General features: G+C 47.6%; 1 protein-coding gene across 1 annotated transcript in view; it reads right to left on the bottom strand.

Moving 5' to 3' along the window:
• SCML4 (Scm polycomb group protein like 4) overlaps positions 1-18,160 on the bottom strand; it is a gene marked incomplete at its 5' end in the record, with an annotated part of 44,896 nt that overhangs the window by 15,335 nt on the left and 11,401 nt on the right. The window contains 4 exon segments of the mRNA XM_079779670.1: positions 12,178-12,372; positions 13,747-13,855; positions 13,857-13,879; positions 16,264-16,464. Of these exon segments, the coding sequence (XP_079635796.1) occupies positions 12,178-12,372; positions 13,747-13,855; positions 13,857-13,879; positions 16,264-16,464 (528 nt within the window).

The following is an 18,160-nucleotide window of genomic DNA, read 5'->3' as shown; positions in this document are numbered from 1 at the left end:
TCTGTTGGGGGAGCAAACTCCAGGATCAGGAGTGTGTGGTCTCCCCCTGCTCCCCCTCCCCCACAGAGGCCTCTGCAGAGGCTTCCAGGACGCCTGGTGCAGCCCGTTCCTGCTGTTTTGGGGGAGAGTCAGGTGTGGCACCCAGAAAACCTCCAAAGACGAGCAGGAAGAGGTGGATGGACAAGAAGAAGAAACCAAGAGACAAAGAGAGAGAGAGAGAAAGCCACAAAGCGACAGGAGCAGCACAGAGAGGGGAAGGGGTCCCGCGTATAAAACCACAGGCACTCCTGACCGAATTTCAGTTCAGCTGGCGTTGATCCTTGTCATTTAGAACACGATACCTAACATTGCAGTTAAATGAACTTGGACTTGAAAAAATTAAACTGGCCCTTTACTTGGATTCTCTAACCAAATGAAGCCCTGAAGAGCAAAATACCTCCCTCTGCAAAATTATTCTTCAATAATACCTATTCATGCAATATAACCCCTGAATTCCAGAGCTTTAGACACTATTTTCTTCTGTTCTTTTCCTATTTTTTTCTGTTCTCCCTCTCTCTCTCTCTCTCTCTCTCTCTCTCTCTCTCTCTCTCTCTCCACACACACACACACACACACTCACCCTCCTCTCCCCCTCTTATCTCCCCACATGGGTCATAACCTCCCAATTGCAGGAGCAGCTGCACAGGCTGAACCCTTCCTACCATCGTCACTCCACCTTCCCCAGGCTGAGCCCGTGCCTTCTTGGGATCAGTTGCCAGCAGGTCTGCCCAGCCCAGCAGACCACACAGCCCTGCCCAGGCTGGCAAGAAGGTCACCCCCCACTCCCCGCCCCCCAGGTCAGTGTCCCGAGGGCTCCATGTGTGAACAGCTGGGCCAGGCTGCTTGAGAGATGGCCGCACCACAGATCTCTGGCCCGGAGACCAGATTAGAAAAGAAAGTGCTACAGCCAGCCTGACAACACTGCCACTAGGGCAGCTGGGAGCAACTGTGCCCCAGCTTCTCCTGGTGCCACCACCTGAGGAGCGCAGCAGGAAGCTCTGAAATGCACAGAAAGAGGCCGCGAGGAGAGAGGCAGAGAGAGGAAGGGGCAGGAGGGAGAGGCCCCAGGGAACAGCAGCCAGTCCCCAGCAGAGCTGCGCCTCCCCTGCTCGATCAGGGACAGGGGGCATTGTCTCCTACCTTGGGTGACTCTGCCACCGGGCAGCCACACACGCTCCTCTGGGCGCCAGCCGTGCCCTCACCTGCTCCGCGCCTGCCTGGGAGGCAGGGAGGCCTCCCTCCGAGGGCTTCCTGTGGCAGGACAGCAGCTTCCCTCCCAGCCCTCAGTGGCTTTCACTGAAGCTCCGCGGGAGGTTGGCAGATTTCCTTCTCTCGGGCAGTCCCGCCCCTCGTTCTGGCTCAGATAAGCTCGTGGTGTTTTCCCTGAGGGCCTCGGTGGCCTCTCGTCCCAGCCTTCCCGGTTCAAAGGGCACCAGGCCACACCACCTCTGAGGCTCAGCATTTCATTTGCTTCCATTCCATTTCCCCTTCACGTGGTCTCTGGCCAGGACAGGTTTTCTCTTTCAGCTTGTCTCGAGGTTCAGCTCCCTGAGCCCTCAGCTCTCAAAATCAACCTCTGACTCCCCTCTGGTCCATTTACATGCATTTATATCCTTTCTCCCCTAATGAGATGCACAGAAGCCAGCCATAATTTTAATGCCTGACACCTTAACTTCTTTACTCCTCAATGGTTCTGGTTTATCTACCCAATATTTCTGGTTTGCCTCAGACTTTGTTCTAAGCCTATGGGTTGATTTCCTCCTGTGGAAATTTTGCCCAGAGGCAATTTCGCCCAAAGTTAGCCGTTTGGAATCATGAATGGCCTTTCATTCTCAGGAGGAGAGCAGGTTGTGTAATCACCTCTCCACTAGCAGCTTTGTGGAGCCTCTGCCCCAAGGCCCATGGGAACTCGCCACAGGAGGGGGAGGTGAAAGCGGGGGTGGGGGTGTGGGGGTGGGGGGGGGTGTGACTTTCATAGTCATGCTCTGTTTCCTTAACAGTCCCCCACACTTTGGGGACTTTCATAGAACTCTGAGGAAATTAAAAATGATTCTTAATCAGAGAAATGCTGAGTCCTGGAATAGAGGGAGGACGCCTTGTAAGCTTCAGTTCTAAATGGACACCCTGACTTTTAGGAGGGCTCCCAGTACTTCCAAGTGTTCCTCGCACTCGGGGAACAAGCTGCCATGTCTCAGGGTGCTCTGTGGAGAGGAATCAAAGCTGGTGGGAAACAGAATCCTGCCCTTAAGCCCGTGAGTGAGCTGGGAAGCAGATCCTTCCCTAGTTGGGCTTTGAGGTCCTTGCAACCGTGTGGGAGACACAAGGCCAGAGGACTCCTGACTCACGGACACTGTGAGGTAACAAATGGTATTTGAAGCCACCAAGTGTTGTCACACAGCAAAGGTAACTAATACAGATGGGGAGAGGGGGTTTTTTTCCTTCCTCTTGACCCTGCATATCCCAAAAGGAAGCTGTGATTATTAATTCAGTAGCAGCTAGGCTGTATCTGCTATGGAATAGCTGTCCAATTCTCTGCAGGGAAGTTATGGGATTGCGTTCAGCAAAGGGTTTACGGCTTAGAGGTGAGACCCAGAAATTGCCCACTGAGAGGAGAGAGTGTGTGAGTTTATCTTAGAAGCTTACTGGGTTACTAAGTTACTTTAGCTCTTTTGGCATGCTCTGCCATTTTTACCCTCGTTCTGATGCCCGGCCAGCAGATACTGGTGTGGATAAGCGAAGCGGCAGATACTGCCTTAGGGCCCACCACAGGGCCACAGGGTATGGGTCCAGGGGAACAGCCCAAAGGGGTGGATAGAGTCTCACTTATAGCTACTGTGAGCCCTGAGGGTTTGGGAATGGTTACTAGTATATCTCATATACTTGGTCCTTTGTTCCCATCCGTCTTGTGATTTCTGTGTTCTGATGTATGGATCGGAGATCTTGGTCACCATCTTCTTGGATCTCCTTCGAGGCCTGGCCCATCCCCTACGTCCCTTCCATCACAGACAGGGGACTCTTTCGACAGAGGCCTCTGCAGCTGACCCAGGAGTCCCCAGCCTTGTCTGGCCAGGTGGGGACTGATGGGTGGGGGTGTCACATGAGGCACAGTTAACCTCACAGACAAAGAAGCAGAATTCTAGTAGATTTTTTATTTGGAGAGCGAGCACGGGGCAGGGGCAGGGGTGTGTTTCAGAGAATTTCCGAGACCAGCCCTGTAGGAAGAAGGAGTCCCTATGGCCGCTTTCTATGGGCTCGTGTTTTCCTCCACAGCCCCTCACAGAAGGAGCTCTCCAAACAGCCAAGAGCCTCGTGGGCATTTGCTGTCGCCACCATTCGCTCCTCAGGTCTTGGGTATTGGTATCTTTAATCCATAAAATGATTTCTCTTGTGATCCTAAATTTTTTAGTTGCATTTTAATATAAACACTTTCTATGAAAATATTATGAAATTGGTCAACATGATTCACTATCATGCCCTTTGTCCAATATTTGACATACCGTGGGAGGTTTCAACAACTTAATTGGAACATTCATTCATTCATTTAACCAATAATTATTGAATACGTATCTTGTGCTTCCTCTGTATCTACAGGACTCAAAGGAGAGAACCTAAGCCTTCTAATGTAAAGGGATCCAATAAATTAGTGAACATTGTAAAAAATCTATTTTAAATTCTACAAAAGCCAGGCTTTTCTCTAGAGGTTATATTTTTCCCTTTGACTCAATGTTTTAAAACATGTACTGATATTAGAATTTAATGAATAACATCATTGAAAATATAATTAATAGCTTTTCCTAAATGAATCCTATTGGGACACAGGCAGAACTCAGATTAGGAATTCCCGCATTGGCAAGTGCTCTCTACTCCGTGCTCGGAAGACACATGAGGCCTTAGAATCTGCTACAGAACTTGTGGACACACTTCTTTTAAGCTTTCCATCAAAACTTTCCGTGAGGGCTCTTCAGACCTGAGCTTGACACTGATACTTTGTCCTCCTTCCAAATGACCCCCTTGGCTTGAGACCCAGACAGCTCACCTGGTTCCCATGGCCCAAGGCTGGGACGGGATGAACACAGCTCTGCAATGTTCCAATCAGCAGCCTGCACCAGGAGACCGCAGCCGCGGCGAAATCTGGAGTAACGCTCTTTCCTTCATTTCCTTTTCCCGTCTCTCATTTCATCATCATTTAAAGTACCAGATCAAACTGTGCCTCGTGTCTGGTGGAGCAGGCCACTTGGTGTGGGTTTTGCAGAGCAAGAGCTCCTGTGTCTGGAGTGACGGGCTCTGCCTGGCCCCTGGATGTCGCCCAGCAAGGACATAGCTGGAGCACAAGGACGAGGATGAAACACTCCTTGGGGCCGAGTTAGAGAAGCCAGGAGAACAGAGGATCAGTGTACTTGGAATGCAGTTTCCACCCATGAGATTTTGCTGAATGGGAGCTGGGGGGTGTTTTGTTCTTTTACATCTTTGCTGGAAGAAGTGACACGGGTGTGCCTACCCCAAGCCACTTGTGAACATGCGTTTTGTGCGTCAGGCTTCTCCGCTGGGAAATAGGACACGCACCCCACACAGCAAGTGTTAGGGCCCTACAGACAGACCCGCTGGGGAGGAGAAGACCTGAGTTCAGGGTCCTCCCCACTTCTGCCTTTCTGTGTGGCCTCGGCTCTACGGCTTTCATGCCTCACAAGTAGGGGAGCCCAATCGATGTTTGCCGACTCACTCAATGGATGCTTCTGTATCAAGGAACTCATGCCACTGGATAAACTCTCTTTCCTCTTTGGAATAAACAGTCCTTTGGAAATGTAGATGTTCTCCGCAGAGCATATTAGACAGATTTGTAGTTCAACATGGAAGCAGATTTGATTCCTAAATGCTGGGTGCATAAGTCCCACCATAAGGAAACACACTGGGAGTGTCTGCTACTCCAATAGTTTTCTAGCTCAAACACCACAGCCAAGGAACAAAAACATCAAGCCTCAAACGTAAATGTCCTTCCTTATCTCCCACCCCTACCATCCGCGTATCAAAAGAGCTTCTCGACAAAAAGTAAACAATTTGTTCCCATCATGTCACACCTTCAAAAGGCAGGAAACCAATTTCTACATTAGATCCTGCAGAAGAGTTCAGCTACCACATCTGTGGTTTCCAGATCACCCCTACTCCTGCTGAGGAGACAATTTGGTCTGTTGTGTTGCACACAATTTAAGTCAGTAAATATTCACCGCAGACTCGTTACGTCTCAGGCTCTGCTGGGGACTGTGTGGTCCTCTCCCCAGGCCTCTAGCAGGGAGATGAGATCTGGACCCAGATTCCGGAAAGACCGACAGAATCAAGTGCCACTGTGGATGTGTACACAGGGCTTGGGGAACAGAGACCCTGCTGCAGGTGGTTGCCAGTCCACACTGAGAAAGTTGCTTGTTGTCAATCTTTCCTTTCTTTCGCTCTCCTCCCCAGCCCTACAAATATCCTCTTTCTCATCTGGATTTGCACATGTGCCCTCCCCCTGACCTCACTGGTCCCTTATGACCCTATCTTCCTTTCCAGCCCATGGTTACCTCCATGGGACACTGGGTTAGCTTTAGTGGCAACACTTTTATGGGGGAGGCATTGTCCTAGCAGAGGAAAACTTACTTTACTGAAAACACGAAGTAAATTTTCCTCTGTAAGCAGGACTCGGTCAGCCCACCCTCGTCGCTCAAGGTGTGGTCCCCCACCAGCAGCAGCACCAAGAGCACCTGGGCACTCGCTGGAAATGCAGACTCTCAGGCTCACTCCAGCCCCCCTGGAGCCAGATTCAGCTTTTAAACAACATTTCCAGACGGTTCCTGAGTACATTAAAGTTTCAGAAGCACTGGCTAAAACTTATTTATAATTGAGATATCTTTTTCAATATTCAAAGGTAAGGTACACTTTTCCCCTTAATCATTTCACATCTAATTGAACCACAAATGTTATCAGGTCCATGTTTCTGTCTCCATTCTCCTGAAGCACCCAGAGAGCTGCTCTAGTTTCTAAAACACAAACCACGGATGGCCGTCAGTTAACAGACCTGGAGAAAAATGACTAAGTCTCTGGTCTCAAGCCAAGAACTACCTTCCAGACTGAATTTAGGCGGCTGAGTAGGTCTGAAGCCCGGTTTTCCCTGGACACAGGAGAAAGATCATTTGGTGAAAGAGTTTATATTTCAAAAGTCTGAGGAAGGATTTGGAAGAAGCCCTTTCTCTGGTCCAATGGGAGCCCTCTCTCTTAGTGTCCTCACCTTCACCTTGAAAGGCACCCTCGCTGGGGCTTCTGGGGCCCCCTGACCTCCTGCTGTCCAGTACTATCCCCTGACACTTGCAGAGGTGACTCTCAACCTGGAAGGGAGCAGAAAGAACATCTTGCCAGAGTTCCCCCTTCTGGCCCTAAGTGGACACCTGCACGTGTCACCAATAATGGGGACATCACTACCGCCCAAGCAGCCTTGGGTGGCTTTGACTTTGAAAGGGTCTTTACAATGTCAACTCCACTTGACTTCTGAGGGAACTATCTTCTGAGAGTTCCACCTGGTTGTTCAGCTGCCAAGGTCTCCACCTGGAAGAGTGTTCCCTAAATTTATGCTTCCCAAACTTTGCTGTGTCTTCGAAACACCTGGCACCTGTGGTTAAAGAGGGTGGGAGGCTGCTGAGCTTTTGCCTCTCTCAGGTGGTGACAATGCTTTGGACCAGAGTTTGAGTGGCAAGTCCTCAGGCTAAATTAAATCCAGCTTCAGGACCACAGAGAACAAATCCACATGACCTGCTGTTTTTTATACTGGAACAGAAAATCATGTCTTCCCCAAATCATCCATGTTCAGCCACAACATCGTGGCTGACCCTATGTGCCATGGCTTTGCATTTTCTTATTGTCTGATCAGCTGTCTTCTGGAAGTGCTCTAATGAACGTTGACACACCCTCTAAGTATGTGGCAGCAAGCCTGCAACACTCCAGCTTTGGCGGAACAACCTCAGGGCAAAGCAGGACCTGGTTCAAATGAGCTCCAGACTGCACAGTCTCGTTTAGGAATGATGTGGTCATATGGACAGACAGGGAGCCTACGCTCAACAAAGACCTCCATTCCTCCCCCTTGTAAACACCCTTGCCTTTCTTGACACAATGGTGGGAAAACAGGTGACAAACGAATTCCTCATCTAAAGTAATAATAATTTGATGTGTTACCCTTTAAGGGAATTTTGACAAGGTAAGCCTAAAGAGGCAATGTCATAATCTAAAGACAAACTCCTCAATGGTGTCATTTTAGGCCCCGTGGCAGATGGGTGGGAAAGACGTGCGACAAGGGGGCTGCTTAGAGCATACTGTGCCATAGCTGCTTCCTCCCACTCTCCCTGAGGTCCCTGGACACATGAAACACATGGCACGCTGTTCTGCAACACTCAGGGCATGAGGAACAATGTCCATGAAATCGGTTGATTCAGAGCAATTCAGTTTTTCCAAGCATCCATGGGCTAGGGCAGGGATCATGAAAACAATCGCAGTCATTACTTCCAAAGCCAAGCCAACTAGGAGTGAAACCAGCATTCAGGTAGAAATACCTGCCCCCGTCAAAGGAAGCAGTGAGGCAGCTACACTACTCCAGGGGAAAGACTGGAACTTCCTTCAGCATGGTGAGCTTGGAAGGGGAGAGAATAAGGTGAAAACCAAGGCAAGCGTTTTCTCAATGATCACTTAGAGACAGCGGAAGGGGGGCTCCTGGGACAAGATGTTAAAATAAAACTATTTTAGTTTTCATTTTGGCTGAGGCTGCAAGACAATAGACACCCCATACCAGAGTGAAGGGTGTCAATCTTGCAAAAAGAGATGGTGGGAAGCCAGTTCTACACCTATAGATGACAACCCACGTCTAGTCTACAAAAGAAATTATAGAGGTTGCAAAACAGGTTGAATAGAAGATGAATTATGGAGAGAACTGTCCAGGAGGTCCCCCGGGGCTTCAATGCGGCCATATGAAGAGCTTGCTGTCTGTCTCTGGAACTTGTGAGACACAATGGATCACTGCTTGGTTCCCATGAGAAATCTAAAAGTCTACCTGCTGTGATGGTAGAGCAAAGGAGAGGTGCCTGCAGAGATCTGCCTGCACGCCCACAGTTTGTCTGAGTAGAGAATGTGTGTTTCTCAGGGGCTGGATGGAGCCATCAGAAGAGAGGTCTGAAGTAAGATCTTAGATCCTTTCCACAGGACTGTCTGCGGGCACACGGGGCCTCAGCAGAAAGCAGTTAGAGATTTACTCACAGGTACCTGAGGCTATGGAAGGAGCTGCAAGTGAGCAGCCAGAGAGGAGTTACATTTGTCCATGTGAGAGGTGGTGGAATCACCGAAAGACCCTTGTAAAAGCCCACAGGATGAAGGATCAGCTTTAAACACCTGCCAGAATCAGGGGGCATGATGCCAACTCACAGCAGGATTAGCCAACTAAAAACTCTCCTATTCTTGCCTCTCCTCCTTCAAAACCATGAGCTAGATATGAGAGAGGGGCAAAAACACAAGGCTGGGCAGGGGGTGCAGGGAAGCCAACCAAACCCTCCTTTACTGCTGTAGGCAGCTGGCAAAGCAGGCCTCAGCTGGGAATGGGGAGTAGTTATATCTTTGAGTGAAATTTAAAGTTTGATGATCACACTGACCTGGACATATTAATTATTGACTAGAGAATGTTTTGTTACCTGAAAGGAGCCAGAAGAGTCACAAGATTTGTCCTAAATATATTGATGGACAGGAAAGAAATGGTCCCAACAGGATACATTTAAAGGACAATGGGAGATATGGATTATGTGGCTTTGTGATTATGTCCCATGGGTCATTGGTTGTTCAATGAAACAAAGATTCAAGAGTTTGAGAAGTGAAATTAGATAATTCTGTTCTTCTCATTGCAAGATTCACTAGAAGATATATTAGCTTTAGAATGTTTCTGAGTGAACTAAGTTTTACAGGAGAGCCTGATCCATACTGTCAGAACCAGAAGGAACATTAGACATGAGCAACTCCAAGACCTCATTTAGGAAACTGAGGCCCAGCCCTAGCAGGTTTGGCTCTGTTGATAGAGCTTCAGCCTGCAGACTGAAGAGTCCCAGATTCGATGGGTTGCTCCCCAGTAGGGGGCATGCAGGAGGAAGCCAATCAGTGATTCTCTCTCATCATTGATGTTTCTATCTCTCTTTCCCTCCCCTTTCCTCTTTAAAGTCAATAAAAATATATTTTAAAAAAATAAAGAAACTGAGGCCAGAGACATCAAGAAAAACAGGAAATATACACCATCTGCTCACAAAGGCCAAATTTAATTAGGTACCCTTATTTGTAAAGGCAGAATTTCCCTGGTTTCAGAGAGATTAAAGTAAAACTGTAGACAATGTTCTTGACAGTATTTGGAAAAACACACAACAACTATGCTAAGACTTTGTTGACCCCTAATAGCCAAAGCAATATTGATAATGAAGAACAAAGTTGGAGGTATCACAGTACCTGGTATCAGACTATACTACAAGGCTACAGTAATCAAAACAGTATGGTACTGGCATTGAAACAGACACATAGATCAATGGAACAGAACAGAGAGCCCAGAAATAAACCCATGCCTATGTGGTCAATTAATCTATGACAAAGAAGGCAAGAATACACAATGGGGTAAAGACAGTTTCTTCAATAAATGGTATTGGAAAAACTAGACAGATAGGTGCAGAAAATTGAAACTAGACCACTTTCATATACCATCTACAAAAATAAACTCACAGTAAATTAAAAACTTAAATGTGAGACCTGAAATCATAAAACTCCTAGAAGAAAACACAGGCAGTAAAGTCTTTGACATCACTCTTAGCAATATTTTTTTGTTATGTCTCCTTGGGCAAGGGAAACAAAAGAAAAAATAAACAAATGGGACTACACCAAACTAAAAGTTTTTGCCTATGAAAGGAAACCATCAACAAAATGAAAAGACAATGTACTGCATGGGAGAATATATTCGCCAATGATAAATCCAATAAGGGGTAAATATCCAAAATATATAAGGAACTCATACAATTTAAGTCCCCCTTCTATACCCCCCCAAATAATCCAATTAAAAATGGGCAGATGACCTGAATAGACATTTCTCCAAACTGAACATACAGCTGACCAACATACATATGAAAAGATGCTCAACATCACTAATCATCAGAGAGATGTGAATTAAAACCACAATAAAATATTACCTCCCACTTGTCAGAATGGCTAAATCAACAAACAACAAGTGTTGGCGAGGATGTAGCGAAAAGGGAACCCTCGTGCCCTGCTGGTGGGAATGCAGATTGGAGCAGCCACCAAATCTGGAAAAACAGTATGCATGTTTCTCCAAAAATTGAAAGTAGAACTACCATATGACCCAGCTCTTCCACTTCTGGGTATTTATCTGAATACATCTAAAACACTGATTCGAAAAAATACATGCACCCCTATGTTCATAGCAGCATTATTTACAGGAGCCAAAATATGAAAACAACCTAAATGTCCATCAATCGATGAATGAAGATGTGGTATATATATACTGATACAATGGAATATTACTCAGCCATAAAAAAAGAAATGAAATCTTGCCATTTGCAACAACATAGACAAACCTAGAGGATATTATGCTAAGTAAAGTAAGTCAGACAGAGAAAGACAAATGCCATATGATTTCACCTATATGTGGGACCTAAAAATAAATGAACAGACAAAACAGAAACAAATTCATAGACACAGAGAACAAAGTAATGATCCCATTTGAGAGGAGGTTTTGGGAATGAGTGAAAAAGGTGGAGGGATTAAAAAGTACAAATTGCCAGTTATAAGAATAGTCACTGGGCTGTAAAGTACAGCATAGGGAATATAGTCAATACTATTGTAATAACTACGTATGGTGTCAGATGGGTACTAGACTTAACGGGGTGATCACTTCGTAAGGTATAGAAATGTCTAATCACTGTGTTGTACACCTGAAACTAATTTAATATTGTATATCAATTATAATTAAAAATAAAATAAAAAAGAGAAATGTGTTTTAAAAATAAGACAAAAAAATCTAAATTTATCCTGCTCTCTTCCTAGGCTTACGATATAGCCACTCTTATTATAAAGATCCTTTTGTTGAATGTTCTAAGGCTGTCTGTGAGTACATACGTACAGTTGTATCAGTTTTTCATTATTCATAATGGCCACTCAATACCACAACAACTTCGCTAAGCTTGTGTATTTGTCTTATCCCAAGAAAGCGTCTTGGAACAGAAGAGGGTTCAACAAATGTTTGCAGAATGACATAATAATTAGATTCCAGTGTCACTGTCTATGCATTCTTATATGCCAACAGCACTGCTTCTGAAGAAAGGAGAAAGACAACACTTCTGTTCATCCTTGGGGACCTGGATTCATATTTAATTACTTGCAAATCCATAACTCAGGGATGCTAAGTAGAGAAGGAGCACTTCCTCTTGATGTCTAGTCCCTTGGGCAGACACATCATGGCAAGGTTGCCCATGTGGCCTTATGCCCTTCCCACAGGCCACTTTCCCATGCTGAGCTATTCTGGGGTTGGTGGTACCAAAGGCACTCAGCCCCTGGGTCACTTTCCATTCTGTGATGAGAAAGATACACTAATTCTCACTGGAAGACATATGTGGTTTATGGCCTGGTCAAATTCCTGCAATTATAGACACTCAGGCACACCTTTTATTGACATTGGTAGGCATCTGAGGTCCCCAGGCAGGACCAATGTAATTCTTAGCCCTAGTTTTTCCAGGGTTTCTTAGTTCCTTAGTTTCTTGGTTTTTCAACTACTCAACAATGATGAATAGATGCCCAAGAGCCTTAATCAGAGGAGTGTGAAGAAAATCACTCTTTATATGCAATGTGGTCTCTTAAATTCTAATAGGCCTAGAAGCTATAATGGAGTGACCTCTTCCCACTGCAGCCGGACGGGGACCATCTAGGTATCCCTGGTCCTGAGTGGCCCTGATTACTCCCAGGGCTTCCAGAAAAGCAGCCCATGGGCCTCCAGCAGGAGGGCTCCCTCAGCAGTAGCCTCATCTGGCCCAGGAGGGCAGGTACACCTGGGACCACCTGCAGGCAAGGGGAAGACAGATGGACAAAGCCTACCTGTCTCCATCCTGCCTTCCTGGTTCTCCTGGGCTTCCTCGGAGGCACTGGAGCGCCTGGGGAAGGGCTGGTGGCTGAAGAGGTCATCGCACAGGAGGCTTCGGCACAGCTTGGCGAGGAAGCGGAGGACATACCCGATGCTGTTCACCACAGGCAGGCTCCGCAGGTGCTGTTTCCCGTCAAAGGACGCCGAGACTGGAAAACCAGACAGCAGCTCAGAGCAGGGCACTGGAGAAAGCCACACACCTCAGGCCTGGGGAGGGGGGTTTTGTTGGCTCGGTTTTGTTTCTAGCTAGCCTACGTTTGAATTCCACCTGTTTGTTTATTTTTGTTTGTTTTTTCACGAATGTCCTGTTTCTGTTCCAGGATGCCATCCAGGAGACCACATTGGGGGTAGTTGTGGTGTCTCCTTAGACTCCGCTGGTTTGTGACTAGTTCTCAGCCTTTCCTTGCTCTTCATGACCTTGATAGTTTTTAAGCGTACTGGTCAGATATTTTGTAAAATGTCCCTCGATGTGGGTTTGTCTAATTTTGCCTCATTATTTGACTGTGGTGATGAGTTTTGGGGAGGAAGACCACAGAGGTGAAGTGCCGTCCTCATTGCAACAGGTTAGGTGTACATGACATCACTGGGGTTTAACCTTCACCTGGCCAAGACAGTGTTGGCTACACTTCTCCTCTGTACTCTCCATTTTCTTTTTGCCTTACAAAGAAGTCACAAGGTCCTGCCCACTCCAGGGTAGTGGAGGGATTAAGCTCTACCTTCTGGAAGGGGAGAGTCTTTATAGCATTTATAATCTTTCTAGAAGGAAGAAGTCTCTTCTCCTTCACTTATTTATTTATTTGTTCAATCATTTATTATTATCAGTACAGACTCATTGTATTTATTTTGTACTGTGGTTATCCAATACTATGTTATTTATTTTGTTGATCAAATTGTTCAAGCTTTTAGGATGACTCCTGTGTCCCTATGGCATGCCCTTAATTTTTAACAACTCTTCAGTTACTGTCACTTCAATATGTTCCAGGTTCATCTTGTCTTTTCTCTGACCCAGCCCTAAACTCAGCTGTTTCTCCAGCAGCCCTGGTTCCATTTACTGAAGATTGATATTTAGAAACCAAGATTTAGGCACTGATGGTGGTTGGAAATTCAGCAAGGCTAAGCTTTTGGGAGATATAAGAGGTGATCAGAGCTAGTTTTTATTTCAAAACTAAAAACAAATAAAAATACCCATTTTAATTAGAAATCAAAATCATCCATTTCTTTTGTGTAGCTCTTTATAGTGTGACAAGAGCTTTCATATCCATGACCTCACTTAGGCCTCCTGACTGTCCTGTGAGGAGAGTGGAAAGGTTGTCCCATGTTACAGATGAGGACACTGCAGAGGGCCTGGTTTTTCCAGCTCCTGTGGCCTCTAAGTGGCCTTGCCTGTCATTTTAATGCTACAGGTGGCCCTGATTAAGAGAGGCAGCCAAGGAGCTCCCAAATGCTCACCAAGGGGTCATCTTGGCCATTCAGATGCCCTAGCAATTCCTTCCTAGTGTGGTACTGTTGCCTGCCTCCAATACCATAGAAGACCGGGTGTGTTGGAAACTGAACACACAGTGGGACGGTCTGGGGCATCAGGTCTGTCCCATAAATCAGTCTGCATACTTTCCTGGAAGAGCCTGGGAGATCAAATAAGTGGGAAAATTCCACCTCCTGGAGGAGGACATGGATTTGTGAGATCAAAAAGTCTACCCCTGTGGGAGGGGGCCGTAAGGCGGAGCATCCCAGCAGGTGTGCAGGGAGTGGGTGTGGGGCACAGTTGGACTGCTCCCCGAGGCCCAGCAGTTTGGTTCCTTTGGCTCATTGTGACAGCACCAGTGTCACCATTCTTTATGTATTCTGCCATGAGAATATTTGGAAACCAGGATCAGGTTCTTGTTGGAGAATGTGTGTGTATGTGTGGGGGGGAGGGCAGGGGGTGTCTGGCTATTTTTCCTTGAGTCCTTGAGTCCTTCCCTAAACCACCTCAGTGCTGTCACTTAGCCTTGCTGAGCTTCCAAGCACCATCAGTAACATGAAAGACCACCTGGCCACTTCTTGGCCTCAAAGTGGTGGCACGAGGAGTCCCCTCAGTGCTACTGCATTCTCCAAGACACTAAGACCAAGTGCTCAGCTCTGGCCTTCCTGGGAATCCTTCAGCCAAGGGAAACTTGGCGAGACTCTGCCCACACTCACGTTGGTGCCAGGCAGTACTGAAGCTCCTCCCCTGCGCCAAGGTCCCTGAGGCCACAGAAAGGCTGAGCAAGAAAGGAGGGAAAACGGGGTCAGCTCTCCCAGGTTTGGGGGAAGGAGCCATAAAGAATCAGTCAGGTGGGATTTGCTCAAGAAGGTGGGCACACAGTGCAGGAGGGGCTTTCTCTTAGCACCTGTGTCTTGAGCCCTGCTATTTAGCAGGGAAAAGGACGGGCGTTTGATCTCAGGCTGCAGCCCAGGAGAGAACCTGGCTCTCGGACAGAAGCTAGGAGGAGAACGGCCAGGAAGCTCTTGGAAGGCCTTACAGCAGGTCTCTCCTCCTGGCTTCTCTCGGTGCAGTACTTGTATCTCTGCTCACATCTGCTAAAGTCTCTTAAAAGTCACCCTGGGTCAGACACATGCACTTGGACCTAGCCAAGCTCTATTTTAATCCACTACCAGCAAGTCAGACCCAGCTTCCTGCTCAGAGGGAGCTCCAGAAGGTGGGCTAAAACAGTCAGAGCGGGGGAGGCTGTTGGACACCCTGCCCAGCCCAAGCCCTAGGGATCTGGAGTTATGGACACAGACAATAGGGTGGTGAAGGCCCAGGGCAGGGGGTGGGGGCAGGCTAGAAAGGGTCGTGGGCGGGGGGGGGGGGAACATATGTAATACTTTCAACAATAAGGGTTAAATAAATAAATAAATGAAACGTGCTGCTTTGGTTCTTCAGGATGGAGCCACATTGGAGTCCTCTTTCCCCCATTCTTAGCCAGCCAGCAGGGTCACCTGCACGGACCCATTGCTGGGAATCTTAGCCCTTTTCCTTGCTGATATGGAGGCTGTGCCCATGATGCTGGGCCAGAGAAAACACCAAGCTGTCCCCTTAGAGTCAAGGGTGACAACCACTGTGTAGACAGCCTCCAGTAAGACATCTAAAGGGGGCGGAGCTCCTGATTTCACCTCTCACTTGTGGTGACAACTTCTGCTGCCTCTGGAAGCTGTTGGGTTGGGGCTGAAACTGGAGATGGGCAATGGCAGTGAGAGAAGGGATTGACTTTGAAGGCTCTTGTTTTTAAAAACATGCCCTGGGAGATGAAGTTGGCCTGCATGGCGATCGGTGCCATGAAAAAGGAACGGAGAGTAAAGGAGAATAAAGAGTGACAGGGGCTGATAAGCTGGTCAAGAAGGAGCTCTTTAACAAGGAGGCATTCAAGTAAAAACCTGAAGGAAGTTCAGGAGCAAGTCACATGGACAGCTGGGGAAGAACATTCCAGAAAGAGAGAATAGCAGGTGCGAAGACCCTGGGGCACGAGCATGGCTGGAGGACACGGGAGGAACAGCAAGGAGGAAGCTGTGGCCAGGGCAGGATGGGGGACTTGGGAGAAGTGACCAGGAGATCCAAGAGGTGGCCAGAACCAGGTCACATAGGGCCTGTCAGCCCTTGTAAGGACATGGGATTTTTCTCAGAGTGAAATTGGACCATTGACGGTTTAGGGCAGAGGACGGGCGTGATCTGGCTTATATTTTTAAAGAACCAGAGTGGTTGCTGTGGGTGGTGAAAGGGGCTGGATTCCGGATATATTTTAGTTAGAGCAATAGCACTTACTGAAGGGTTGGAGGTGGGGTGGGAGAAAGAGGAGTCAGGGGTGAGGTTTCAGATGTCCGGTCTTCTTGTCCAAGAGTGGCCGCATCTTCTCCTTGAGCTCTGAAGGAGGCTTTCAGCCCACAGGCTCATGAAGGGCTCTGGAGCCCAACAGATAGAGACCAGACCCTGGCCACAGCCACTGTCCCCCTAGACAGAGCATGGCTGCTTTTCTCTTTAGAGACACCCATGCCCTCCTCATAAACCTGCCCCAGAGCCTTACCCGAGACCATCTCACCACCATAGCCCTGCTTGACCAGGGAGAAGACCAGCTTCTGTTGGTGGGCACAGTCGATGCACGCTTGCACGGCCTGCTGCAGGACGGCCGACGGCCTCTCGGGCCCGAAGTGCTCGGGGAGCTGCTGCACCTTCCTCCTCTCCAGGTAGGGCCCGGCGTCGGCCTGCTTGTTGATGTAGAGGCAGACTGTGGAGACAGACCCGCAAGCCCTCAGCACAGTGCACATCAGCCAGGGAGCTGCTCCCGTGTGCCCCTCGGCCCTGGCCTTGGAAAGCTGAAAAGGGGCAAAAGTGGGAGTGATTCTTCCTACTTAGTAAGTAAAAGAGGCAAAGAAGCCAATTGCCCCAACTGCCAGGGCTTGTTCCCAAGAGGGCCTCCTGGTTGGAGACAGATGGACAGGTGGGTCCCCTGTGATGTACTCAGATCTGACAGCTATGGAGGCCCATGTGGACCGCGTGTATAAATGCACTTTCGTGCTGGGCATCTTCCCTTCTTCTCCAAGGGAGCTGTCAAGCTACACATACTGTCTGCCACTTTTGATGAATAAAAACATCAATATAATGTTGATTGCTCCAAAAACTATGCATTCAGCGGCTGAAAAGAGTGCTATTTACAATTTCAGGGAAAATAATCACTCAGCCACTATTTAGGTGAGCACAATCAATGGTTTTCCACAGATCTAAAGTAAAAATAGTTTGAGCACATGCCCCAAAATGTATATCTATTTATTTATAGGACATATACAGTCTTGTCTGTATTAATGTATTGTTTACATTTTAAAACATACCCAAGAAAAATAAAATTTTAAAGGATGAGATAAAAACATATATTAATAATAGGTATCATATTTTCTTCTGTACATCGACTCTCCTCTCCTGTCTCCTCCCCCTGCCCCTCCCCTTCCCAGCCCTAGCCCAGAGCATGAGCATCTTGCCTTGGGGGCCACTAATGCAAAGGAGAGTTGAAGAGGGACTTTAATAGGACACCAATAGGGTTACTGAACAGTAATAACAAAGACGAAGAAAATTAGTTTTCACTGACCGCTTATTATAGTCCAGGCACTTTGTGTATTTTGTCTTGTTTCATTTTTAAGACAAGCTGGGAATTAGGTGTTATTCCTCCTTTACTACTGAACAAACTGAGGCTTCCTGTGGTTAGAGGGATTAGTGTCTGTAATTAGTGGAGCAACAGGGATTTGGACCCAGCCTTTCTGAGGTCAAAGCCTATGCCCTTTTCAATCTACCAGGCTGTCTTCTCTTCTACTCATCCCAGGTGATTAAGTAAATATATTTAATAAGAACCTTCATGCCAGACACCATGCTAGGTCTTACAGAGAAAATGGTGAACCAAACCGATGAGGTCCCTGGCTTCACAGGGCTCAGTGGGGAGGCAGGCCTTCTCAGAGAGTCACAGGGACTGATGTGGGACTGGACTGTGAGAAACACTGGTGCTAGGAGAGCCTGAGAGAAGCCTTCGGCACACAGACTCATAAAGGGCCCTGGAGGCCTACAGATGGAGCATAGACCCTGGCCACCACCACTGTCCCAGGCCTGAGACTCCCTGAGGACCCTGGCAAGAAGCCCATGAAGGAGGCAGGTGTGCCTGAGCTGAGATACAAGGGAGACATAGGATGACCTGAGGGAAGATCATTCCAGTTGGAGAGAAGAAACTGTGCTAAGATCCTGTGGTGGGCCCCCGGGACTAAGCAGAGCAGTGGGCTGGATCACAGAGGGAGGGAACTTACAGGGCCTTGTTGGCCATAAATGGGAGGAGAATGAAGGAATTTAGGTGGGATGGGAGAGGGCAGTGCAGTGGGGTTGTGATGAGGAGGGACCGTGTGTGTGTGTGTGTGTGTGTGTGTGTGTGTGTGTGTGTGTGTGTG

Source organism: Cnephaeus nilssonii (assembly GCF_951640355.1).
Source record: "Cnephaeus nilssonii genome assembly, chromosome: 9".
NCBI classification, from domain to species: domain Eukaryota; kingdom Metazoa; phylum Chordata; class Mammalia; order Chiroptera; family Vespertilionidae; genus Cnephaeus; species Cnephaeus nilssonii.
This window is presented reverse-complemented; position numbering and strand designations above follow the sequence as displayed.